At 39.8% G+C, this 26,896-nt stretch overlaps 1 protein-coding gene across 2 annotated transcripts in view; it reads right to left on the reverse strand.

Annotated features, from left to right (window-relative positions):
* zdhhc5a (zinc finger DHHC-type palmitoyltransferase 5a) overlaps window positions 1-26,896 on the reverse strand; it is a 37,094-nt gene that overhangs the window by 6,033 nt on the left and 4,165 nt on the right. For both annotated transcript variants that reach the window (XM_067498789.1, XM_067498788.1), the window contains exons 2-11: window positions 20,175-22,160; window positions 14,650-14,771; window positions 13,947-14,104; window positions 12,141-12,313; window positions 10,487-10,589; window positions 10,190-10,281; window positions 8,798-8,924; window positions 7,845-7,953; window positions 7,611-7,720; window positions 2,780-3,894 (exon numbers count right to left, since the gene is read on the reverse strand). In XM_067498789.1, the coding sequence (XP_067354890.1) occupies window positions 2,780-3,894; window positions 7,611-7,720; window positions 7,845-7,953; window positions 8,798-8,924; window positions 10,190-10,281; window positions 10,487-10,589; window positions 12,141-12,313; window positions 13,947-14,104; window positions 14,650-14,771; window positions 20,175-20,338 (2,273 nt within the window). In that variant the 5' untranslated portion in view covers window positions 20,339-22,160. The remainder of the gene's footprint in view (window positions 1-2,779; window positions 3,895-7,610; window positions 7,721-7,844; window positions 7,954-8,797; window positions 8,925-10,189; window positions 10,282-10,486; window positions 10,590-12,140; window positions 12,314-13,946; window positions 14,105-14,649; window positions 14,772-20,174; window positions 22,161-26,896) is intronic.

The raw sequence follows: 26,896 nt of genomic DNA on the forward strand, positions 1-26,896 counted from the left end.
TTTCCAAACAATTTGGGCTTCAATGTTCTACAGTGAGACAGATTACTCCCAAATGGAAAGAATTCCAGACAACTGCCAGTCTTCCCAGAAAATGTCCCAGCACATTGACCCCAAGGTCAGAGAAATACAAAGAAAACCCCTACAGGCCTCACTGAGCAGGCTCCATGTTAAAGTCCGTGACAGCACAATTAGAAGAAGACTGAACGAGTATGATTTGTTTGGAAGAGTTGCCGGGAGAAATTCTCCTCTGTCTAAAAAGAACATGAACGCATGACAGAGGCAAATTGGCTTCTAAACAAACCACAAGGTTTTTGAAATGATGTCCTATGGATAGTTGAGATTAAAGTGAAGTTGTTTGTCCTTAATGCCCAGTGCTATGTTCAGCAAATCAGCAAAAACAACTCAGACCCTCTGTCAGGCATAAAGGTTGAGGGGGGATGATTTGGGCCACAGGAGCTGGGCACCTAGAACTCATAAACTTTTCTCTATATCAACATATTTAAAGGCAAAGGTGAAGCCACCTGTTCGACAGCTAAAGCTTGGTTGAAATTTGGTCGCGCAACAGGACACTGATCTAGTAAATCTAGTTCAGAATGGCTGAAAAATAAAAGAATCAAGGTTCTGAGATGGCTTAGTCAAACTCCAGACCTCAACCCAATGGAAATACTGTGGCAGGTCCAAAAAGTTATTGCTGCCAAAGGTGGATCTACGAGCTATTAACTCATGGGTATATACTTATATTGGCCATGTTTTTTTGTTCTTTTTGGCTTCAATAAATAATGACAGGCTGAAGAGAAGTTATACATTGTTTGTCCAAGGCTGTTAACTTCTTGTACTCACAGTAGGATACGAGCTCAGTTTAACTGCAGGTGACTGATTGTATTAAGTATGGTGTTAATTTAATAATTTACACTTAATAATATCACGTTAAACATCACACTTTTACAATCAGAAGAATCTAGGTAGTCAAAGAAAATCTTTCTAAGCTCGTTTGTTACATTTCAGTTAGAGTAACAGTTTTTGCCACAGCCCATGCAAAACAAAATAAGTCAACTGCAGACACCCGGTAACATTCCAACCCAACACTCAGCCCATGTGGGTTCATAGTCTGCATACGCGTTTACAGTGACTACACCAACAATGGGACGGCACTGTGTGACAGTTTCCAAAAGGGGCTACGTGACTGCACTAGCACTTATGTAATGCTGAAGCTGGTCGGTGAGCTTCTATTGGAGTATAGTACAGTATCATACTAGAGAAATGATCAGTAACTGATTTTCATTTTATGGTTGATCTGTGAACTAGAACAAAAGTTGACTCATTCCATTTCACTTAGTCCTTGTAGACACACTATCAGACATTCTTGTGGGTAAAGCATGCAACTGTGAAACAGTGGGCGTTATGGAGAGGAAACAGTGATGTTGGACAGGACAGAAAAATTAGAAAGGAAATGTGGGATACGCTACTCATCCAAGCAGTTTGTTATGTCTGGCTTCTTCAGACTAATGAAGCTGCTTGGACGAGTAGTGAAACATTTGAGTGAGGCACATATTAAGTAAATAAAAAATACATTTTTATTTTCTTAATGATCCTACCAGAACAGTGGTCTGAATAATTACAAAATGAATCAGTTAGAAGCCACCAAATCTCTTCCTACAGTTTCCAAACTGTGTAACCAGACATAAGGGACCTTGATCAGGGACCTGTCTACGAAAGTGACAGAGCTTTTGCGGTTCTCAGCAGAGATAGGTTCTAGAGATAGAACCTGGATAAACATCTCAGTAACACGTCATCAGACATTTATGATCAGTTAGACAGTAGACGTAGCTTATTTGGAGTTATATAACAACATTTAAAGGATTCTGAGAGCGTAAGAACAAAGATTATCCTTAGTAATTGGGGTGAAGTAACCTAAATCAAACAGCCAGGGCAACGCTGTTAGATTCAAACAAGTTTGATTATCGTTGAATGTTCCACCCGAAGCCTAGATTTCATTACCACAGAACATCTGTGGAGAGGCCTGAAAATGACAGACAAATAACAGACCTATATAATCAGATGGCTCTTAAGAGGATTTGTCAGAAAGAATGAAATCTACTGAATATAAATCTGGTGGATGGGGCCTGTAGAGATTTACCCAAGATGCAGACCTGTAATTACTGCCAAAAGTGGCTTCCACACAGAAATGGATTAGGGATGTAAATTATAAATTACATTTTTTTTTTGATTAATGGAAAAAAAAACTCCAGTGTTTTCCACTTCAAATTAAATTTACCAGTGTGCAAAAATGAGTTTGAATACTCACATCTTGAATGTTTTTTGAAAAACGTCCACTCACTGCTACTGTTCCTGCCTCCTCACTACCTTCTTGTTATTCTTGTTTCTATTCCACTGTTGTATCATGTTTTGTGGCTTCTTTAAATACCAAAGAGGAACCATTATAACTGAATTCCATGTGTATGGATGCAGAGCTATAGAAAGCTAAAGCCACTGCTACAAAATAATGTACTGTAATGTCCAAGGTGGTGATAATGCACAGACAAGAACATACAGGCAGACACATACAGTATGTAACAATGTGAAACTTCACAGATGAATGGAAACAAGCAAAGGAAAAAGAAGGGGGAACTCACAGGAAATCTGGCAGGAGGAGGAAGAAAGAAGGGAGGAGGAGGAGGAGCAGTCAATCAGGTAGTCAGGTTTTCAGGCGGGCAGGTGATTTTTTTTCAAGGTTAGCAGCAAACCAATCGTCCTGACAAATGATGAAACTCATACTCACTTCGGTGCTTGTATTCCTCCTCCTCCCATCCCTCCACTTCCTCCTCCTACCCCCGCTGCATTGGCTCCGGCTGATGCCGAGGCCTTTCGGACCAACCGATACTGCATTTCAGCCGCGGCGGCACTTGAATATGAAAGTGATTTGCCGAGAGGTGGGGGGTGGGGGGAGCCAGGTGGGTGAGTTGTGGAAGTGGAGGAGGAGCCCAAAGGAGTGTCAGTGGAGCGCGTGCGGTACGGGTATGCATGGTGGGAAGGTACATGAGGGGGAGCAAAACGGGGGGGGCGGGAGGTAGAAGTGGAGGATCCGGTGGAGTGATGGTGGTGATGATGGGAGTGGTGGTGGTGATGGTGATGGTGATGGTGTGGGGGAGGTGGTGCTGAGGAGGAGGGCGGAGCAGAAGGCTGAGTGGAAGGAGGGAGGTGAGTGCTGGGGTGGGTCTGGCCCAGTAGGCGCTCCCTTTCTGGAGGAGGGGGAGGGGAGGAGGATGTAGAAGAGGACGAGCGATGGAGGAAGGGGTGGTGGTGGCGGTGGGAGGAGCGGTGATGGTGATGCGGTGACTGGGAATGCATCTCTGCATCTCTCTGCTGTGACGACAAGAAGGCAGAGCTGTAGCTGCCTGCTGCCGGGGTGCAGGGTCTCCCACAGGAAGCTTCAGGGGCTGCTGAACCTGCCGCCACTCCCTTGTCAAAATCATCCCCGCCAGCCAGTAAGCTGTCGTATGACAGGCTCCCATTGCGAGAGGTGTGGTGAGGTGGGGGTGTCTGATTGGCTAAGCTCTTAAAGCTGGCTGAGGTGGTGGTTGCCTCGGAGATGTGGACAGCACCTGCTGAGGTGTGCGTTGAGCTGGAAGATCGCGATGCCACTCCTGCGAGGACAGTGGGGTCAGAGAAGGAGGGGTACGAGCGGCCGCCAAGGCTGTAGCCAGGAATGCCCGCAGCTCCCACCTCTCTTCCACCATCCCTCCTCTCCCCACCTCCTCCCCCTCGGTCAGATGAAGTGTCTCTCCGGTCCAGGCTAGGCTGTGAGCGGAAACCAGGCTGCTGGCTTGCCTGGAGGAGGGAGGAGGTAGAGGAGGAGGAATCCCTGGCACTGCCAACACTTTCTCCACGACTTAACTGGAAGAAGTAGGAGGAAGCAGAAGAGAAAGAGGAGGTGGAGGAGAGGAAGGAGTGAAAAGAAACAAGAAGCTGAGCAAATGAGAATAGCAAGCTACGTGAATTCCTGCTGAACTCCCTCTCATGTCAACTTCCTGACACTGCAATTGTGTTGCTGTTGTTTTACAGGTTCTTATTGATTCTGATTGTCTGCATCCTCATATAGGCCACAATCCATATACTTAATGTTTTGGATAATATCACCACTCTATATAGTGGTTTACCAACTGATCAGTCAGCTGATTAAAAATGGCAAAAATTGGCCCAAATAATTCATTGGTATTGTCTTTTTGCACTCATGCTGGCTGTTTAACAAAAACATCTGCAGACACATCAGCAGCTGAAACGATGAGCATTTCGGTCACGTGTGACTAACAATTAAAATGTGCTTAGACAAATCAGTATCAGTGACTTAAACGGATGCATTTTTTGGGACATTAACAGATGTAAAAATTGAGTTGTGGTGCTTATCTCCACTCTCTCTCTGCTCTCTGAGGGTGTGACCTAGGGCGTAGCTGAGCTCATGCGCACAGTGAACGGAAGGAAGGCGAACAGAGGGAGCCCAGGTAAGGTGCAACTTCACAAACAGCAGTTTACAACTGTACGTTACTACACTTGACGTGTTACTGTACACGCATATGTTGAACAAGCACTAGAACTCTGAGAGTAAAGGTAATATCAGTTCCACCTGCATTCTCCCATTCAGAGGTTTGTAAATCACAGTGAGCTTGTTGGATAATCACTAATTAGTATGAAGACAAGCTGACTTTTCAATGTCTACTTTATGTGAACCAGAGTCCAGTTTGCCACAAATCTTAAAGTTGAGGATGTGGACTTTCTAACAGCAGCACACATTCCCTAATCCACCGCTTCCTCTGCCACGAGCCGATCACCTGCTCAGCAGAGTCACATAGTGACCGGTTTCTATATTATTCATTCTTTTTATTTCACCCAGGGATTAATCTCTAGACTATTTTTAATGTAGATTTTATTTTTAACTCAAAACTGTCAAAGCCGTTTTAGAGAAGGTGTTTCAGCTTTTTGATCATTGTGGAAGACACAGCTGCTGAACTGCATTATATAAGTGTTTCTGTACTTGCAATGAAATACAACTCAGCAGCATAAAACATTACAGTGATCATACAGTGATCATAAATATGAATAACTTTGCATGAATATAACATATGACCCTTGATGAAATGAGGATTTACTAGAGTGGATTAGTTTTAGCTATGTGAACCCAACTATGTATTTGATAATTTTTACTTTACTTTAGTAGGTTTTATTAGTTAGTAGGTTTTATTAGTTATTCCTATTGCTGCTCCACAATGAATATTTTAAAAACATTCATTCTAATCTGGTTTTGTTTGCATTAGTTTTTTTTTTTTAATTACTTGAAATATTTCAAAATTGCCTAACAAACATGGATTTCATGTCATTCTATTAAACTGTATTTTTATGATCCCAAAAAGAGATGAAAAAATACTGGTAATTTGCAGTCTGAGGTAGAGCTTATATTTATATATGATAATTATAAAGTAAAATGTCATATGTATTTCATATATTAAAATAAAAGCTATATCTTAATTATAGTGACAATATAGACACTGAGTTAGCACATTCAACCTTCCTTCTCCCTTCTCTGCTACACTCTGCCTTTCTCTTGCCAGTTTCTCACGTAATGCAGTACAGTAAATCAGAGTCCACCAAAACCTGCTAATTAAGCAGCTCAAGCCTCTTTCACTTAAGAGTCAGGTCTGGACATTGCTCGGAGTTGTTGTTTTACACAGTGTCTCACACAGGAGAAACTCAAACATGAATTTGATTTCATATGGGCTGGTGCCAGAGCATGCAGGAGGCACAATATGACAGAAAACGTATGCTGCAGGAAACAGTGTTTTTCTTGCAGCATTTCGAAGCTGAGTGTCTACAAAGTACAAAGGAATTTAAAAGAGAAAAAGATGCCGTGGCAGTCACCTGATAAAAAAGTCGTCAACACGTCCATTTGTTCACTTCAATTCTCCCAATAATTCACGGCAAAACAAAATATAAAGTCTGCATAATATCTGGGCCATCTCACTTGGATATTCTGGGTAACATCCGGAGAACATCAGGACTCCAGAGACATTTGTTCTACAAGTGCTGTGAGTCTGGGTTAAAGTAGGCATCAACAGCACCTCTCCACATTAAGTAGCATTGGTGCATATTTTTAGGAAAGATTTTTCTCAAGCTATTCAAAAATACTGAAAGTCCTTCTTGATCGGGAGAATGTGACTTCAGAAATGACCTAATTGGACCCTCTCTGCACTTTATCAGAGTTCAGATGAGATTCTACAGCTTTGAACAATCTAGAGAGTGAAGCATCTTTTTTCACAAAAAATCGTCTGCATACCAAAACACTAATAATATTCAGGTTTATGGATTCAATAACTACAGCCCTTAATAATATCTTAAGTTACTGCAGACTGCCAGCGTAAACGTACCAAAAGAAAGACGTAAAACTAAAACCTCCTTAATGATTTGATTTACATTTGACCCTGATGTAAGAAACAAACCAGCAAACTAAAGGCTTACAATCCACCTTTGACTACATACATACCAGCTACATGTTAAGCAGAGATTCTATCATTAGTCACAGCTGAAACGTCCTGCTGACAACTACACTAATTTTTACCAGTTAGTGCAACATTACAACAACATACAACAGTGTGTTGTGTTTTTTTACATGGCTATTTGCTTAGTACTATTGTCATCCACACACATAATTAAAATTAACATATTAAAGTTTAACATATAAAGAGACATTTGTTCATTTTGCTGCTTGTTCATATCTTTTGTTTTAAAGGAAGTTAAATGAGCATAAGTTACTGATTCTTAATGTATAATTTCATGTTTAATGGATACAAACTGCTAAATTATAGTAAAAACTGAGCTTTTAATGTTTTATCTAAGCTACAAGGAAACAATTACTTTTGACAAACTAGGGCAAATCTACAGGGATCACAACAACAAATTCCTAATAGGAAAGGAGACAAATAGAAACTAATGAGGAAATTTAAGTGGGAACAACACATGTAAAAACCCTATTTATAAAGGGTGCTCATCGACAATTGGGAGGATATGGACCAGACATGGGTACAAATACTGAATAGAACCAACATTTCTGTACATATCCGGATGCATTCAAGGTACAGTTCTTTGACATTAGACCAAAAGTGTTCTCTGTATCAGATTATTACTCTTGTTTCTGGCCACAACATAATCTCTCCAAACAATATTTAACCCATGTCCAGAACAAACAGAAATGACAGGAAACAAACTTGAAACTGGAGATAAAAGAGGGGAAATGCTTTGAGAACAATCACTTACTGATACTGATCAACAGAAAGCCACTGAGAAACCAAACAGGAAATCAAAAGGGAAAGCAAAGGCAAAATTTGAGATACATTAGATTGAAATCAAAGAGATAAAAGAAGCAGAGGGAGGGACAAAAACAAAAAATTAAGTCTGTACTCAGCTCTATACAAACACACACACACACACACACACACACACACACACACACACACACACACACACACACACACACAGTGTGTGTACTGTACTGTAAAGACTGACCAAGAGTTAATGTTGTTACATTTCACCTGACTGCCCCCCTGTGTGTTTGTGTGCATTACCTGGTTGGCATAAGCATGTGTGAGCGCTGTGTGGTTCTTGCCAGGGCTGTAGGTGGGCCTGTATTTGTACATGGTGGGGGTGGGTGGGGCTTTGTTCAGTAGACTGCACTCTACAGGAAAGCAACATTGATAATATCACTGTAAAATCTGAAGGTTGTTCATGTTCACAGTGTTCATGTGCAAATGGCGAGTAAATAGTTAAAGTGAAAAAGCAACAAGTAAGAAAAGCTTTACCCTCCGTGTTTCCTCTGGTGATTCCAGGGTAGCGGAGCTCTGGTTTAGGAGGGGGAGGAGGCTCAGCATCACATGACTGGCTCTCCATCATCTCCAAACTAGATTTGGACTAGAAATCAGAAGTCAAGCAGGTAAGAATATGAGATACAAAGTTGACTGGAAAAAAACAAACACAGTAAAACTACATTTTCCATTACTTTTTAAGTGGCAATGAAAAGTGGAGAAGCATAAAAAATATAGAGACTTCTTCACAGTCACCAGATCCTTGAAAAAAAGTCTTCATTCAGTGGTACTCCAGGGACAGAGAGTAAATAACAAGCAGCACTGAAACTTTCTCATGCTTTCATGGTCACAGGCATTATATTATTAGACTGGGAGTTGGCTGATGTTGAGAAGTACCGTTTTTGGCTATTCCACTAACCTCTGTATTAATATTCTACTATTCCTTTTATTTGTAAGCTATAAATCAGAGCCTTCAAACTGCCTTTACAAGTAGTTCTACATACTTTGATTTTTGGCCAGAACAGCACTTGCTAAAAAATACCACAAATCACTGCGTACTAACTTCCACTTATTCAGAAAAGATCTACCCAGTTCAGTCATTTAAGAAAGAGCCTGTTGGGCCTCACTATTGGACATAATGTGGAGACATCATGGTGCAATAAATAAATAGACTCTGCCTTGTGTTTGTCTGCTGATATCATTGTTACACACTGACTGTGCTGATAGATGTGGTTGTGTTCTGACCTTACAGGATTTCTGCCAATTACATTTTTAGCAGCCCTTAAATCTTTTGCTGGACCTGCATATATGCAAACTCAGTACGTGCAGATTTGAACGAAAAAGCACAGCACCCTTACATAACACTTGTTTACTCTTTACTTTTTTTTTAATGTGTAAGTGAAACAGGACAGTAGCCAGTGTGTTTGGCACTATGAGGTTCTTGGTCTTACCCTGTGTAGATCACCCTGAATGCCATTGTCCAGAATCTTTGCAGCCAACTGGGCCTCTGTCAGCTGTGGCCGCAAAAAAGGAGGCTGCACACACACACTCTGCACACGTTTCTTCCTGCCCAGATACCTACAGATAGCACAATGACATAAAGCCATGCAAACGTTAGTATCCCCTTATTTGAAATAGCAAAAAGAAAAGATGCATTTCTTTAATACACGCTCTTTGATCATGTGTATTACTTGTGATGAAGAAAGAACAGTTGTACATTTTAGGGTTAACGTGTGGTTTCAATACTAATAATTTCCAATGAAAGAACCACTAAAATATAGTATATTTCTGGTTAAATATTATGTTGATGAAAAAGAAATAGGGTACTAACATTTCTTACATGATTGTAAGTAACATCAACAGCAAAGTACTGCTGTTACTGGTTCCAACTTAGCAGCTGACTGATGTGGCCTTTCCACTGAAAACCCCTACTCCACTACCTCCATGACCTCCATTAACAATAATCCAAAAGCTCACTTGTAGCCTCTGCCTAAAAGTTTCATTCACATAAAGCAAAATATCTTCTACCATTGCTAGTGTACATGCACTAGATTTTAGGTTTCCACATAACACTGTATGATGCATATTATATTGCAATTAGCTTTCTACTAGTTGTGATCCCACATGAAGCAATGGTTGAAAGTTTCTTAACCTTGTAGAATTGTCTCTATTACTGCATAAATATGACCTAAACTGCGATCTCACGGAAGCTCTAAAATAGATAAACAGGGTTCCACCCTGTTATACAAATGAGTAGTGTGTCATGGCTTAAACAAATGAGATTTCTGAGACCCTAAACTATTTTTGTTGTTGATGCTCACAAGGTTGGAATAAAATAAAGAACTTCTCGGGTTTGCACTTCACCAGTTGACTATCAGGAAGGTCATGCAAAACATTAAACAACCCCTCACCCTCCTCAGGAGTTGATTGACCAACAAAGATTCCACAAGCAGCAAGGTGGATAATAATACAGGAGGTCAAACGGAACCACAAGGCCTCTTCTGTAGTGGATAATATCAATCTTCTATAGTCATTCATCAGAAAAACTAAACACTGATCGTGTGCAAGGCAGAGCTACAAAGAGGCCACTACTCTACTAAAACCTATAATTTGCTTTAGAGGCAACGTGGCTTGAATGAGAATTGTTGTATTAGGTGAAGCTCAAACTCTGGATTCCAGCATACACTATGTGAATTATAATAAACTATATAACTAAACTCCACTCTGTTCCTCTATTGTTCCTTAGATGTTTTATGTTTTGTTTTCTTTTAAGCAGTTTATACTGAGGAAGCCGGGGGGCAGATATGTCTTTATAAGACTATGAATGCTTATTAACAGCTGACCTGGGTGCTTGTGAGCTGCAGAGGACGTGAGAGACATTCTTCCAGCATCCATTGGTGAAAGGGTTTACGCCCCCTCTAAACTTCCCTGTTACCTGCATTAAAAAGAAAGGACACAACAGGGAGATCTACTTCAAAAAAAAGTCCTAAAATTAGTAAAGGACCAAGCAAAACATAAAATACATCACAAATATGAAAAATGACTTACAACTGGAACATTTAAATGTTGGTTATATATTATATTTAATTTAATTTTATTAATTCTTCTGACTGACACTTACTAAACACTGGGATACCCACCTGTTCGTTGGTAGTCCTGCCTCTGGCCACAAGCACAATGTGGAAACCAGTGAGGCCAGCAACAGGGATGAAGAACAGGCCTGCAACACACATTACAGCCAGCCTGAGAGCATCAGGGTTAAGGAATATCTCAAGAGCCCAACGTCAAAAGACACATGTACACATGTTTTAATGGATTACATGGCATTTTGCCATCGGAGTGTGATATTAACACTTCTCTGGATAATCATGGAATCCCTGCTGACTCTAAAAGCTGCAGCTCAGTCTTCCGTTCTAACCTGAAGCCATACACTATATACAGTACCACCAGATCCTCTGGTCTGCACTGGGCATTTGTGGCAAGCCCTGCTTTCCATTTCTGAGGTATTAGATGGTTTAAGGCCAACCTAAAGCTTCTTCTCCGTGGCCTCTACAAACTCCTCACACAAAAGTATTTTTTTGCATGCGAGTGTGTACGGAATTGTGAGTGCAAATGGATGAATGATAAGCATTGTAAGGTGCTTTGGGTACCAGTAAGATAGAAAAGGGCTATATAAGTGCTGACTGTGCAGAGCCAGTGCTATCTGTAGAGGTAAACCTAATTACACACACCAGCTCCGACTCCTTCCCTGACAAAGAGGTGACATTCCACATTCTTAGAACAAGACTATTAACCATCTAATGAAGGCAAAAAGGTTTGAAATGACAAAACAAACCGTTTATTTATTTATCTTTTGGACAGCTGACTGTGTTCTCCTTTCTAATCACTTCACTACAAACATTAGTTGTCGTATCTCCCCCAAAGTTCCCTCTCTTTACCACAGAAATCTCTCTCAAACAGAACTTCAACCATCAAGGACAATGTGCTACCCAAAACTGGACTAATACATCTGGTCTCATTAGTACCGTTAGCAATACCTTAAACCAAAAAGTAAAGTTCTATTCATATAAAAATATTAGACCTATTAGATTAAAAAAAGATTAAAATTGGTTTATTTTAAAACAACCCGATCAGCCAAAATATTACAAGCACCTGCCTACTATTGTGTAGGGGTAACTTGTGCTACCACAACATCTCTGACCCATAGAATCCCTAATTCCACAAGACCTCTGAAGGTGTCCTGTGGTATGTGGCACAAAGACACCAACCGCATACAGTATCCTTTAAGTATGAGGTTAGACCTTTATGAAACAATGGCCATTCACTGCTTTTTTTTTTTCTTACCGCCCATCCAGACTACATCAGACCAGATCTAGATAAAGATAAAAAACCATGACACCAAAATTTGTCAAATATAGACTAGATGACATTTTAATTTAGTCTGCCAGAGGCTTTTATCCAAACCAACTTACAAGTGATATACAAGGCAACCAAATATCTAAATTTGCGCTCAGGAAACGGAAACACTTTTTTCCAGTACAACGTAATGTTTTCAATTGTTTCATGACTGGAAAACTGGTATGTAAAAAAAAAAAAAATTTAAATCCATGTTTTCCAGGATGCATGGTAGCCCTGTCTATTACTCACCTTTAAATGTGTCAGAACAAGCCTCCCACACCACATTCAGGAAATCTGATACAACCATAACAAAGGCATTATGATGATTTGAAGCCAAAGAGGAACTTCAGTTATTGTATTACTATCAAAAAAATGGGAAAAGTCCTTGAAGGATACGTGACAATGGCATGCAGGCGGTCGATATTCTGCCGATGGTAGAGAATGAAGAGCAGGCCAAAGCCAAACACGGCCATGATGTGCGCCGTCAAAGACAGCAGGAAGAGGAAGAAGTAGCGGTAGTTTCTCCTGCCAATGCAGTTGTTCACCCACGGACAGTGGTGGTCGAAGTCCTACATTATTAGAAGAAATGTTAGTAAGTAAACTAATATGAAGTAATGTATTTACACTGTCTACCATGAACACAGTTCTTAGCACTTGCTTCCATATTTTCATTACAGACTGTAAAGTGACTAGATAACAGGAAGCAACTTAAAATGTCAAACAGCAGCTCAGATTCCCTGTTTGTTTGTTTCCATGGCTTTAAGTGATGAAGGGACAAATGAAACCTTTTTGTCAACGTGGATGTTCTCTGCATGTTGGTAGAATAAACAGGGTTCAACGTAACAGAGGGGGGCACTGAGTATGTTGGCTGTCAGTGGAATCTATACATTTAGTACATAGATTGTTATGGATGCACACTTGGACTAGACTCCACATTCTGTGACTAGCTCCTAGACTTCCTCACTGGAAGGCCACAGTCTGTCAGGATGTCAGGACAATCACCATAACAAACACTGGAATCCCATAGGGGTGTATCCTCAGCCCATTCCTCTACACACTGTTCACACATGACTGTGTAGCCTCCACAAGGACTGCATCATCCTGACATTTGCCAATGACACAAGAGTGACAGGACGGATCACTGGCGGGGATAAAGCAGCCTACAGGAGCGAGGGGGCCAGTCTGATGGCATGGTGTGAAGACAACAACCTCACCCTCAACACAGACAAGACGAAGGAGATGATAGTGGGTATGAAAAAGGAGAAAACATCATTGCCCTCTCTGCAAACATTTACCACCATAGAGGCCACATGAAAGTAACCTCCATTCTTAAGGACCACTCCCAACAAGGACTGTTTCACACTTCTACATTCAGACAGAAGGTACAGGAGTATGAAATGCAGGACCTCCAGACCTTCATCTTCCTCTCACCTGTTAGCTAGAAGCCCTTGGACTCATTTACATCCACACCTGTTACTGTCGTTTTTCTGCTACTAATTTACTATTATCATGTGATTCCATTTAATTTGCATTTTATTCGATTGCGTTTTAATTAACTTACTTTGCACATACAATTGTACACACTCCATAATTCTATTTCTACTATTTATTAGCTAGTTTATACTTTTTTTCTAACTGCTTGTATTTAGCATTCATTCTTAACTGAAAGCTGACTTTATGTAGGCTACTGGACAGTAATTATTCATCCCAGTTTACTACAAATCTTAAAGCGCAGCAAGTTTTGGTTGACATTATGACTGAACAAGCCCACACTCCCTTATCCACCCCTCCCACTGCCAGGAGCACTCTAGAGACAGAGAGAAGAGACAGAGGTTCAATGACATTTAGTAATTTCTAAATTTTTCGTCTTTTTAAACTTCATCCAGCAATTAATATCAGTACTACAATTTATTTTACATATATATATTTAAGGTAAGGGAGATATTTAGTTTATGTTGTAGTTAGTACAATGTTGCAGAAATGAATTAATTTTCATTCACTTCACACCTACAGCTAAAAATAAGTAAATTTAATCCAACAGTCCCACAATAAATCCTCCTCAATGAAGATGACAACGTTCAGTTTGGTTTGAAACTGTCTAGAGGACTTGATTCAGATAATAATAGATAAAAATAAAGATAAGAATAAGGATAATAATAAAGCACGTTAATATATATAATCAACGATTGAGTGTGAGCACACCTCTACACAGTTGTCACAGACGGAGCAGTGGGAACACCGAGGTGGCCTGTAGAAGCGGCACGTTGAACACCACTTCATCCTGACCTGGATCCCTCTAATCTCCACAGTCTTGTAGAGGGGAGCACGGAAATCATCCTCCTTGTCCTCATCCTCTTCCGCTGTACAGTGAGAACAGCAGACTTTGACTTTTTTTTCATTAGATACACACAGTGCAGCACAAGGTAAGTGATTAATGTGACCTGTTGAAGTGCCTGTACCCCACTGCTCTCAGTAATAATCCTTAAATGACTCCTCAGATCTGCACGCTATTAAATACAAGTCAATTAAATGATCAATCAATTAGCCATTGTTGTAGGTAGCAGTCCATTGGGATGCAATAAAAGGTTTACAAATTTTTAAAAATTAAACCAAATCAAATTTGAAGTGTTAAACTCATGTTCTTTTCTCTACTGACTCAGCAACAATCTGGCCTGTTTGACACAAGCAGAGTATTTAATCATCTGAGACCATAAAAAGGGAACTATGATATTTTAGGTTATTACAATAGCATTGTGGTACATTTTGAAAATAGCCATCCTTTCCAGTGATTCTGTAAAGAAAATCATTTTTGGGCAGTGTGTGTCCTATGATGAACACAGAACCTGTGGTATCCCTGCAGAGGCTTGTATGATGCACAGATACACAGAGCCATCCATACACTCACCTCTGGGGAAGATCCCAGGGTCCATGAAAGTGGCCATACAGAAGTTGGCCAAAACAAAAAGGAAGATAACTCCATTGTAAATGGGCACTGCTACAGAGAAATGCTCTGAAAGCCATGGACACCTGAAATAAAAGTGGAAGAAAAGAGGAATCACATATTTGAATTGTAAGGAGAGTGGGGCTGAAAAGAGGCATGTAACAATTTTCTCGGCAAATAAAACAACAGGATATCTTTTGGCATATTAATTTACACTCAGATCTCAACTGTGGCATCCAGTTCTCCATATATGGAAAAAGAGGAAGTTGGTTTGATTTGATTGCAGATTCACAAGACTGGATTTTACAGTGCTTTAAAGGTGGTTGGGAATTTAAATAAAAAGGTTGTAACTATTGCATGACTATACATACCAGACTTAAATAGCTATACAAAATATTAATAAATAAATAAATAAACTAGAATTACTGCATTGTAGTAGTAAAGTCTTTGTGAACCAGTACAACTGCAGTTTACATGCACGCTATCTAAACTCATTTCCTAAAAAGCTCATGCAAGAGTCCAAGTGGTCATTAGTGCAAGATGGAATAAATTTCCTTCACATCCTTCTCAGATGCAGCTTCAACAATAATGTAGTCATGAGCTCAGTGAACTTAACCATTGGCCACCAAAATCTAACCAGTTAGTCCAAACATTGACTCAATGCAGGTGGGTAGTTGGTGACATAAATATGAGAATGTGAATATAACTGAAAACAAAACTCAGTTTTCCATTAACTAGTGCAATTTTGATTATGTTTATCATTCCGTAGCTAAAAATGCAGTTTACTGGTATGATTTATATTTTTAACTAAAGTTTGCTTATGCCGGGGGTAAAAATAAAAGGGTTAAATTGGATGTGGATATCATTTTTAGACAAGTTTGGAATTGGTGGGGTCCGGTACCAAGCTTTGGGGGACTCTTTCAGTTTTGTTTTACTACTCCAGATGTTTTTCTCAATTTGGAAGCTGACGCAAATTAGAATTGGCTGTTGTTACCCAACAACTGTTCTATGTGCCTTTTTATAAAGTGCATCCAGAAAGTATTCACAGCACTTAACTTTTTCCACATTTTGTCATATTACAGCCTTATTCCAAAATGGATCAAATTCATTATTTTCCTCAGATTTCAACAAACAATACCCCATAAAGACAACGTGAAAGAAGTTTGTTTAAAATCCTTAAAAATGTATTAAAAATAAAATACTTAAAATACTAACAACATATATAGGTACATCTCATTCATGGCCTTTGCCATGACACTCAAAATTGAGCTGTGGTGCTTCCTGTCTCCACTGATCCTCCTTGAGATGTTTCTACAACTTGACTGGAGTCCACCTGTGGGAAATTCAGCTGATTGGACATGATTTGAAAAAGCATACACCTGTCTATATAAGGTCCCACAGTTAACAGTACATGTCAGACCACAAACCAAGCCATGAAGTCCAAGGAATTGTCTGTAAACCTCCGGGACAGAATTGTATCCAGGCACAAACTTCTGCAGTACTGAAAGTCCCAATGAGCACAGTTACCTCCATCATCAGTAAATGGAAGAGGTCTGGAAGCACCAGGACTCTTCCCAGAGTGGGCTGGCTGGCTAAGCTGAGTGATCTTAAGAGAAGGGCCTTAGTCAGGAAGGTGACCAAGAACCCAATGGGGACTCTGAAAGAGCTCCAGCATTTCTCTGTGCAGAGAGAACCTTCCAGAAGAACAACCGTCTCTGCAGCACTACACCCATCAGGCCTATATGATTAGTGGCCAGACGGAAATCACTCCTCAGTAAAATGAACATGACAGCCCACCTGAAGGACTTTCAGACCATGAGAAACAAAATTCTCTGGTTTGATGAATCAAAGATTGAACTCTTTGGCCTGAAGTGTCATGTCTGGAGGAAACCAGGCACCGCTCACCACTTGGCCAATACCGTCCCTACAGTGAAGCCTGGAGGTGGCAGGAACTCAGAGACTAGTCAGGGTCGAGGGAAGATGAATGCAGCAATGTACAGAGACATCCTGGATGAAAACCTCCCCATTCAACCTGATGGAGCTTGAGAGATACTGCAAAGAAGAATGAGAGAAACTGCCCAAAAATAGGTGTCCTAAGCTCGTAGCATCATACTCAGAAAGACTCCAAAGACTGTAAATGCTGCTTCAACAAAAAGTATTAAGCAAAGGCTGTGAATACTTATGTACATATATTTTAATCCATTTGCAAAGAGTTCAAACATACTTCTTACTTCATACTTCTTACATACATTCTTTCATGTTATTATTATGGGGTATTGTTTGTAGAAATTTGAGGAAAATAATGAATTTAATCCATTTTGGAATAAGGCTGTAACAACATAATGTGAAAAATGTTCAGCGCTGTGAATACACAGTATATCTATGCATCTACACAACATGTGTCTTAATAAAATCTGAGGACCTGTCACAGTTGGTCATATTTAATGGATACTAATGAATATGTAGCAGTTTCGTCCTACTTACAGACACTGAGCTGTTCTAATTTAGGGCAACATGCAGGTGTTTCCTAAAAGGTCAAATTGTTTGGTTTGCCCAAGTAGGTTTTTGATGGTTAATGTGAAAGTTGTGGGTTTTGACCCATTTCATGTCAAATAAAAACTCAAAGCAAAAGTTTAAATAAAATACCAACCCAACATGTCAAAAAAGATTACTACTAACCATACTACTGTGTCCTGGTCTCCAAGGACATCTTTCTTTTTGTGTCGTAGCGCATTTTTTTCAGATGGGTTAGGTTTTTTTCAGCTTTTATGTGTATTGTTGTATTAAATGACTGGTGAGAAAATAAGAACCTGTCAGAGCAGCTGCAGGGATATAAACAATAACAGGCTAAGGGAGAAAGAAACTGTGAGAGCCTGGATGATGGGCTTTTGTCAGGGTGACAGATGTTGGCCTATTTTCTCCTCACTAATCTAAAGCACAGAGCCGTCTGCTCCCCACACTGACAACACACACATACACTGATTAGATTTTCTCACATATGCACAAATACACAGACTGGCAGGGGCACACGTGCATGCACACACAGGCACCTGTCAATCTAACTTTCTGACATTTACACTGTATACATGCAGTTTCTCCCACAGATGCTGCTTCCCACACTACCACTCTACATTATTTCTTCCTTTCTCACACTCTCAGACAAATACATACACAAACCCCAAGTGAAATGAGGTGTCACCAAGATTAGAGATTATAGTTTTTAACACCATTGACTTTTTATTTGGTCAAAACAACTAGAAACAACCTCGGTGTAGTCAACAACGCGTTGAGGCTGCTTTTTGATAGGGTCAGCATGAATTCTCAAACTCCTGTATCACAATTCCATGTCATGTGTACAGAATAAAGCAGCTCTACATAGATATTGCTCTTCTGTTCTGCTAACTCCTGGAACATCTTCAAATGTATCTTGAATGATCCTGGTTGACTACATTGTAGCCAGACAAATAATCTTTATTTGGGTATTTGCAGGTACCGTAGGAGTTAGGATGGGGCTATACCTGCTTTTACCAACGGGTACACATAGTACATACAATGGTTTTGTCATTGTTCACATATTTATTACTCAGGAATTTCTTACTTATAAACTTCTGTACTGCCACAGCATAAACCGAAGCCATAGCAGCACGTTTACACTAGGTTAATTTTAAAATCAAGGCAACGAAAATGACAATGAAGACATAGATGACAGGTATGTAAATGCAGGGAGTCATGCACAATCTCAATTAAATGTTTTATACTTTTGGCAACTATTGTGGTAATTTAAAGCTGCTACTCAGTCCCCCAAAATAACCTGACTTTATCCAGCTGTACAACATCATTGAGCTCAGTGTGTTCTTCCAACAGAGCTCATATTTAATTTGTTCTTGGATATGTTCATCTGGAATTACAGTGCCCTCCACAACATGTATATGGTGCTCATGAAAGACCGGCAAAAAGATATGGCTAGAAACAACACAGCAACCAGTTAGCCAAAGCAACATTTTGCAGTGGCTAATCAAAGCCTCTCTGGATGAGCAGCAGACCAGAAGCTGTGTGGTCTAACCTTACCCCAGCTTGTACCTCTCATGTTTAACCTTCAAGTTAAAGAGCAAACTCTGGGGACATGCCGTTAAGGGCTACACAGAGACCCTTTTAAATCAGCACATAGTTTAGGAGTGGGAGTCAAAAATAAACTGGTTCAGTCTCAGAAAAATATATCTTAGTCCACTTTTGGGGCTGACAATTTCTTGTCCACAAAAACAAAAACTGTGAGAGGAAATTTCAATTGTTTCATGTAAAAGTCAAGCGCAGTATTTTAATACCCAACTATAGGTGGAAAAAAAGAATATGAGTGTGTTGGCTGCTGACAATGAAAACAAATACAGATGCATGGCATTCAAACTGTTGGTCTCCATGTGGTGTGATGGTAGTTATGACATATACTCATCTTTTCTGGCACTGCATGGCATGTAACTACAGTAAATAGTCTGTAGGTGGCACCCAGCTTACACTGATAGGTCCCCCTCCTGTGCATGTACAAATCATAGTCGTTACTATAACCCATTGTACAAGTGGTACTGTATTTGTACACCAACAAGGTACTGGAGTAGAAGATATATACAGTAAAGTATTCAAGAGGCATAAGAACTCCAAACTTTTCCTAAAAATAAAGTTGTATGGTCTCTAAATATTTTGTATTTAAGCTGACTTTATCAATCAATCCAAAAGACAATTACTATCCAGACTGTTTTTGTAGAACTTTTTTATGTTTTTTACGTTTACAGCCACAAATGTAAATGTTTGTTTGACCTTTATTTCCCACCACAGGCTCTATAGTCTGTGTTGTCCTGCCTTTACATCCATGATTTTGCTGCTTTTTTTTTTTTTTTTTTTTTTTGCTCCTTTTGTTCCTTTAACCTAACAATTTTTGCATAAAAAGTCAAAGTTCTCAGTTACTGCCTTATTTTTTTTGGCACAAAAAGACAGAATTCTCTGCTGTCACAGGATCTGGTGGGCGTGTCTATTTCCAGGACTTCCATGTGTTCCCAACCAGCCATTAAATGTGTTGCCCACAGTTTACACAGTCGTCAGGTGTGTGCTCTTTCCAGAATGTCAGAGACTAGAAATCTGTGATAGGCGATGCAAATAGCCTTTGTGTGAACTCTCTTTGACAGTCTTTAGGTTTGTCCCCATCTTTAATTAACTGGAACACTGAGTAGAACAGCAAGACCAACCAAACTAAAAGAGTTGAGTTGAGGCAACAGACCAAAACAATAAGATGAAACAGATTTAAATACTCAGAAGAGTTAAGGGAGTTGGTGATAATTCTCTATAGGCAACACCTTTCAATGACACACAGTAACCAGAGGCCTTGTTGATAGAAGTCAAATTAGGAAATGTAAAGCCCTAAAAGCAGCTCCAGATCTGAATAACCAATGCATCACATAGAATGTGTGTGTGTGTGTGACTGATGCACGGTTGCCACTTACGTGAAACAAAAGAACAGTGTGGTGGAGCCAACGAGGAAGAAAGTAGCTGCAGACACAGGAACATAGCGGGAGGGTCGCAGGGGTCTGCTGGCTGGGACAACCGTGTGGGGGAGGGGTGATGAGGATGGACCCCGCCCTCCACTTTTGCTGCTGCCACCTGGCATCACTTCCTGTGTGCGGTATGGTTTGGTTCGAGGTGTCTGCTCAACAACTGTTATCCCAAGGGCTTAATCATTCAAAGTTGAATGTTTCTTTTGGCATATTGAGGGAGTTTGTAGTTTGGGAGTAAAGATGACAAATGCCCAACAAGAAAAAAAAAAGCTCTCACAAAGATGAGATCCTGGATAGTTTTTTACATGTCAAGAGGAAAACATTTCCACAGAAAGATGGGAAAGGGAGGGAACAATTGTTTTCTTAGGCTCTTAGGTCAATCCAGATCTATGGTGTGAGGGATTTAAAGAAGCTTACAAGTGTCCCTGTAAAAGCCCTGTCGGGTAGAAGGCAGGTCAAACATAAAAACCACAGATATGAAAGAGAAAAAGGGGTTTGAACAGCTCTTTCTTGCCAGGTTGAAAGCAAATACACAACAGTGATTGTGTATCAGAAACTGAACATTCTTCAGGGACAGAAAATCAAAATCAGCCTAAAAATTGTAAATCCACTTCTTTTATGGCAAAGTGAATAAAGGCTTAGTGAAAATCAGTGCAGTTAAAGAAAACATAGCTGGTAGGTCTTTAAAAAAGGACTTGTTTTTTTTAAACACTATGATTTGGTTCTTTAGTGATTTGCCCCTGTGCAAGTCCAATCAAATACTGATGAAGATGAACCTGGCCCAGATTGATTTGACTGGTCTAAAAAAAAGGGACTTTGGTGAGGTACAAGAGTTGGCAGAGGTAAGCCTGTTTTGGTAGTTGAAGATTTAAAAGCGAACAAAGCGAAAGCAAGAAATGAAATGATGCTGGAAGAAACAAAGGTCGAGTTTCTGATTTGGCCTTTCTGGTTCCTTACTCAGAGTTTCCTAAAGTGGGAATAAGCTTCTCTGTAGTGAAGTTTGCACAAACAAAACAGAATTTACTCTAATTGAATGTTTTCAGCAACAGCAGATCAGTAGTTTGGGAGCTGCAGCTGTGTGAGGCAAAAGTCTGCTAATTAAAAATAAAAAAAAAATGTCAACACTGTGATGTCACTGAAGACAATCAGCCTTCAGTCCAAGACTCGTATTAGAAACAACAGTCTGTAAGCGGGCCAGTGGAGTAGCCTGGTTTTCCTGTGTCGGGGCATCCCTAAACCCTGCCGGTGGCTTACTCAAACCACCTCACCTTCCAGTTGCACCAGGGATGTGATTGTAAAATAGAAAGCAGGAAGTGAAGGTGTAGTTTTTTCTGACACATCTGGGGGAATATCCAGTAGAACATCCATTAGTATCCATGTAAATTCAATTGTTGGGTAAGAGCTAAATTTAGAGTTGATCTGCAGCACTGTGTGTGTGTGAGCGAGAAAACTGATAAGGTTATTTCAGCCAACAATGGCAACATAGAACTACTCCGCTTCTTGTTCCACTGTATTAATAGACAGCCATTCCTGTTAAGTTATATAAGCACTGGCCTCCCAGCCACAGGCTGTTTCCTATTTGCCCTCTTCTGCACAACCTTCTTGGGCCTTGCTTCCTTCCCCAGTGGAGAGAACACCCTCTTACAACAATCCCTTAGATCCCGTCTGGTGCAACAGCTAAAAACCAACAGTCAAAAGGTGAAGAACTTATGGGTGGAAAATGGAGACACCTTGGGCCATATTTTATGCGGAGGTGTTTTTGGTACGATGAATTCTTCCAACCCCCCAAAAAATGGTACCACTTGTCCCCATCCAGCATTGATCAATGGCCTCCTCACTTTGTAGATTAGGATGAAACAGACAGATGGCAGGATTGAATATCAACAGGTTGTCCAGGGTCACAGAAGTAAGTGTTGGTTGGCCAGGCTGCTGCACCTACAATAGTAATGAGAGGAAGGAAGGAGTAATTAAAGAGTATCAAAACAAACAGTATACAAAAAAAAAAAAACCAGGATAACAAATGGGCTGGTGTGTGACTGTATTGTTTTCCAGCAGTATATTTGCATGGTTCAAAACTAGATTTTAGTTTTGAGCTACTGCTGCCATTTTTACACAACTACTGATTTATCCATGGTACACTTCATATTGCATATTTACATTCATACAATACAATTTGAACGGTAAATTTTAAACTTCAACAACCACCAGTGCTTGACAATAATTTCAGGGAAAACCACCACTTTACTAGAAAACTCCTCTCTACATGTTTAAGGTGTTTCCACTACAGGGACTTTTGAGGAAGTCAGAAAATCAACCTCAATTCGGACCAAATTGACAAGACACTAAAGATATTTTCTGTTCAGGACTTGAAAATATAAAGTGAAGTCTCTTATCCAGGGTTGTAATCTTACAAAGATTCAAAATTGTTGAGCCGGAGTGTAGGGGGCTGACAGTGACTGGTCAAATGCAGACCCCAATGCAATCATAATCTCAGAGAGGAATAATACCATTATTCAAACATCAGTCAAAAAAAGTATATACACTAGTGATGGGCAATAAAATTAATTCAATAAAAATTAATTTTACAGCGATGGTTTTCTGATTGACAAATGTTTTGGATCTGGATCAACTTAGCTGCACAATCATCCAATTAGATCACAGTAATTTTGTTTTACAGCCAAAGTGTCAGGCCAAAACAGGGAAAACACACAAAAATGCTGACTTTATTATGTAAAGTGCCTTGAGATTAATTTGTTGTGAATTGGTTCTACATAAATAAAGTTAAACTGAAAACTGACTTGAACATGCTGAGGAAGAGGCAACAACAACTTACTGTAAGCAGAGTGAACTGTCCTCACAAGATGAGCAAATCAAAAGTAAACGGCTACAGACACACTAGCAATGCTGGGGACTGTGTGACTGATATGATCTTTCTGGAAGTGACATAAAATAGTAGGGTTTTGGGATATAGTGTATAAAGTACTCCAACGAATACTTGGTTTTGAGCTTTAATATAATGTATCTCTGTAATTTTAATGAGGAAAATGTTTTGGGAAGACACAGATACCTCATTTAAATCATTAATGATAAGCAAAAAGGCAAATAAACACTATAAAAGACAAACTGATGACCTCGTAAATAACCAGCATAAAAGTCCATTAGTGGGACTGGATAATAAATGGATAAAACCAAGAATACCCCAAACACTTTTCTTTATTGTAAAAGAATCTTACACTAATAAACTCACAATGTGAGTTTTAAAAATTATAATAATCAGCAAACTACAACAATCAACTTTTCCTCTTTTTAAGTTAACGTTTCCTCTTTGGTTTTCGCTGACATCAAAATGCTTGTGATTTACTTACTTAATAAGGGCCTTTAACACGAGTTATTGTGACTTATCGGCTTATTGGTTGTAGCTGGCCTCTGGTGAAGCTGCCGTTTTGCATGTGTGTTGTGCTGAGGACGTTATTTACATGCTCTGCTCCAACTGGACAGTCATCATACCTGCCACAACAGTGGTGATTTGTGAAAGTTGTGAAACTGCAATGATAACCTTTTCCTTTTTTTAAAGTTTCTAATTCATCCACGTTGTGTAGCCAAATTACTTTCTTGCTTAAGTTTCAACCTGAACCAACAACCTCCCAATAATTAACTTTCCAGATTTCGTTAAACATACCTCATGTCATACATCAGGAAATCATGGTGATCAGCTTTTTCTCTTTTTAATTTCTAATTTCCCAACATCGGGATCGGAAAAGACTTTCTGCTTCACTGCTTCTCTCACCTGGCTATAATTAAACTCCGAGTCAGAGCATATCTGTACATAAAGTTGAGCATGTATTAAATATCCCTCCCTACACAGCTGGGCTCCAGGGGGACATTGTCGGCTCAGTGTTAGAGGTACCAGGTTCAAATCCCACCCCACCAGGTGTGGCCCCACCCAGCCACCAAGGGTTTTATCCTCAGTGCCTTAAGCCAAAGTACTGTAAAATGACATTTGGGTGAAATATCAGAATGATTGTAAATACAATGTGAGAAAAAGAGGAAAAAAACGAAAATCAGCTTAATTTCAAACAGAATAGTAAAATAGCAACACTAATTTATTTCTACAAAATTTCAGGAATCGTGACCCACCCTATAAAGAACTTTGACTTGCTAGAATAGTTCCTTGTCTTAGTCACTAAGGGTAGCAATTTGATGTCCATTTATTAGTGGTAGTGCTCTTTTCTGTTAATACCCAAGATCAAAGTGAAGTTGGTCTTCAAGACTTCATTTACAATAATTTTCCAAATAAACTGATCTGTGTCTCGCGACATGCCTTATACCTAACCACTGGTGTTACGTTAGCATGCATTTGCCTGTTAATGCAACTACCCTGGGTTGTTGTGAGATCACCACACAAAGGAAAATACTTGAAGGAGGGTATCCTGCTGATGACAGGGACTCCACGCTTGTAGATGGGAGATCACTAAACATGTTGGATGTCATGTTCAACATGGATTTGGGATTAAGGAACGGAAAATGCTTGCATCAGAAAACTTTCAGCATGTAAACACTACATGCTGAGTCCTACTTGCCCTTATGTTGCGGTGATCTAACCATCTGTATGTGTTAGAGGGAGGCAGAGAAAGAGAATTGGTAAACTGTTCAATCTTTCTAATAACTAAAAAAAGGCGATACTAGCACAACACAGACTAGCAAAACTATTTACTGAAACATGTTGCCTTCAAGTACTTAAACGGTGACTTCACCAAATTTCAACATGTTCTCTATGGCTTTTGTTTAGGATGTGAATGTACAATTATGCTTTTAACCTTCCCTCTGACTTCCCTATATTAAAATATTTCTCCAATTCTAGCTGAATAACTAGGAGTTTAGATTATGTCATCTGGAGGAGCTCTGGAAAAGCAGGTTGAGCATGATTACAAACTCCAAAGTGGGAGCAACACCCTTACAAAATCTGAACTGAAGGTTTCTGAAAGTGATGTCATCTGGAGGCATTTTTTCAGCTAGAAGTAGAGAGATATTTTGATATAGGACTGTCAATGGGATGTTTAATGGCATTTATGTATATGTGCTACCTAAACTAGAACCTTAAGAAGCCAGTTCAGGATCAGTGAAGGCTTTCTTTAACTGCAGTGCATGTGGGATTTTGCACTACCTCTCACAGATAGCCAACAAGCATGAATCCCCCCTTTAGACTTTTGATGCCCCACAGTGAACTATGCAAGTGAGGTCATTAAGGCAAAGACAACACTTGGTAATAGTAAAGATGCATTTATTTTTTCCCCATCAAAACTCTATCATGAACTGGGCAATGTTACAGAAGGGCAATGCTCAATTATTGGAGTTGTACGTAACAATATATGGCACATTTAGATACAATATTGACATACTTCTGCTGTGAAGGACCACCAAGGTTCAGTAAAGCTACACCCTGCTTTTTCTGTCCCTTCTCTCAGATACTTTACAGTGCTCACACCTCAAGAGGAGAGCAATGTTTGCAGAGACAAAGAAGGCAGTGATAAAGTCTCTGTACACAGTTGTTCACTTTATAGACTGAGGAGTTTAACCTTCAATCAATAGTTAGGGTGAGTGCACCTGTCCAGGACAGGCATGATGGATGGTGCAGTCTTTCTGCAGTTTATGTTGTAGCTGTCACATACATCAGCATTAACTCTGTGCTCTCTCTATACATGTATTTGTATTACAGCTTGCATAAACTCTACAGTCAAGGAAAATAAATGAAAAATCCTATGACTGCAGGACCCCCATACCCTTCATGTTACACCTTAGTACAGTGCCATGACTCCAGTACAGGCATGTTGTAATCTGCTCTTTAACAATATTTAGTTCAATCCAAGAAATGTGCATCATGAAATAACACATTTATAGCAATAGTAGTTGTCCCAGATTATTGTTATAATATACATTATATATAATCTAATTAGATTTGGTAGAAAAAAAAACAGTCACATTAAGCTCATCCAGACTTTCATGACACAAGCCTGAACAAGTGTGGTTAACAAGTGTGGTGCTCTGCTTTCTCAGTCTGCATGAAAAGAGGTGTGTTGCAACAGGCAACACACACCTCTATCTGTCAGCCTACATGTCAGATCAGATAAGACATTTCCCGGTGTGTATACGCACAGCGAGCCAAAACAACAAACCACAGTGCAGTAAGTACAGTTTAAGAGACAGGTTTGCATTTTACACAGCACAGTGTTACTTAAGACATTTACACAAATAATCCTGGCTGCAACTGCTTTATCTCTGGTCATAATAATCTTAAAATAAAAGGATTCACATTACAAAAAGCACAACTACACATCAACAAACGTTCAGTCAGGTCACTTAACTCCCCCATGGTTCAGGTGTCTGTTGCAGAATCCTATCCTAGAAATCATATTGAAATGAAAGAGAAGCGCTACCATAATGCAGAGTATGTCTATACGGCCTAACAGTAGGTCTGTAACCCTGTAATATGACTTGGTATGATTGGCATGAATCCAAATACGACATCCAATGTTCTTTTTTCTTCTTTCTGGTCCTTTTGGCTTGTCCTCACGTTGATTTGGCTTTTTTTTTTTTTTTACACTGGATGCCCTTCCTGATGCAACCCTCCCCAATTTCTACCAGGTTTGGGACAGTGTCTTTCCCAGAGACTC

This window comes from Channa argus, chromosome 3 (genome assembly GCF_033026475.1).
Source record: "Channa argus isolate prfri chromosome 3, Channa argus male v1.0, whole genome shotgun sequence".
In the NCBI taxonomy this organism is placed as follows: Eukaryota; Metazoa; Chordata; class Actinopteri; order Anabantiformes; family Channidae; genus Channa; species Channa argus.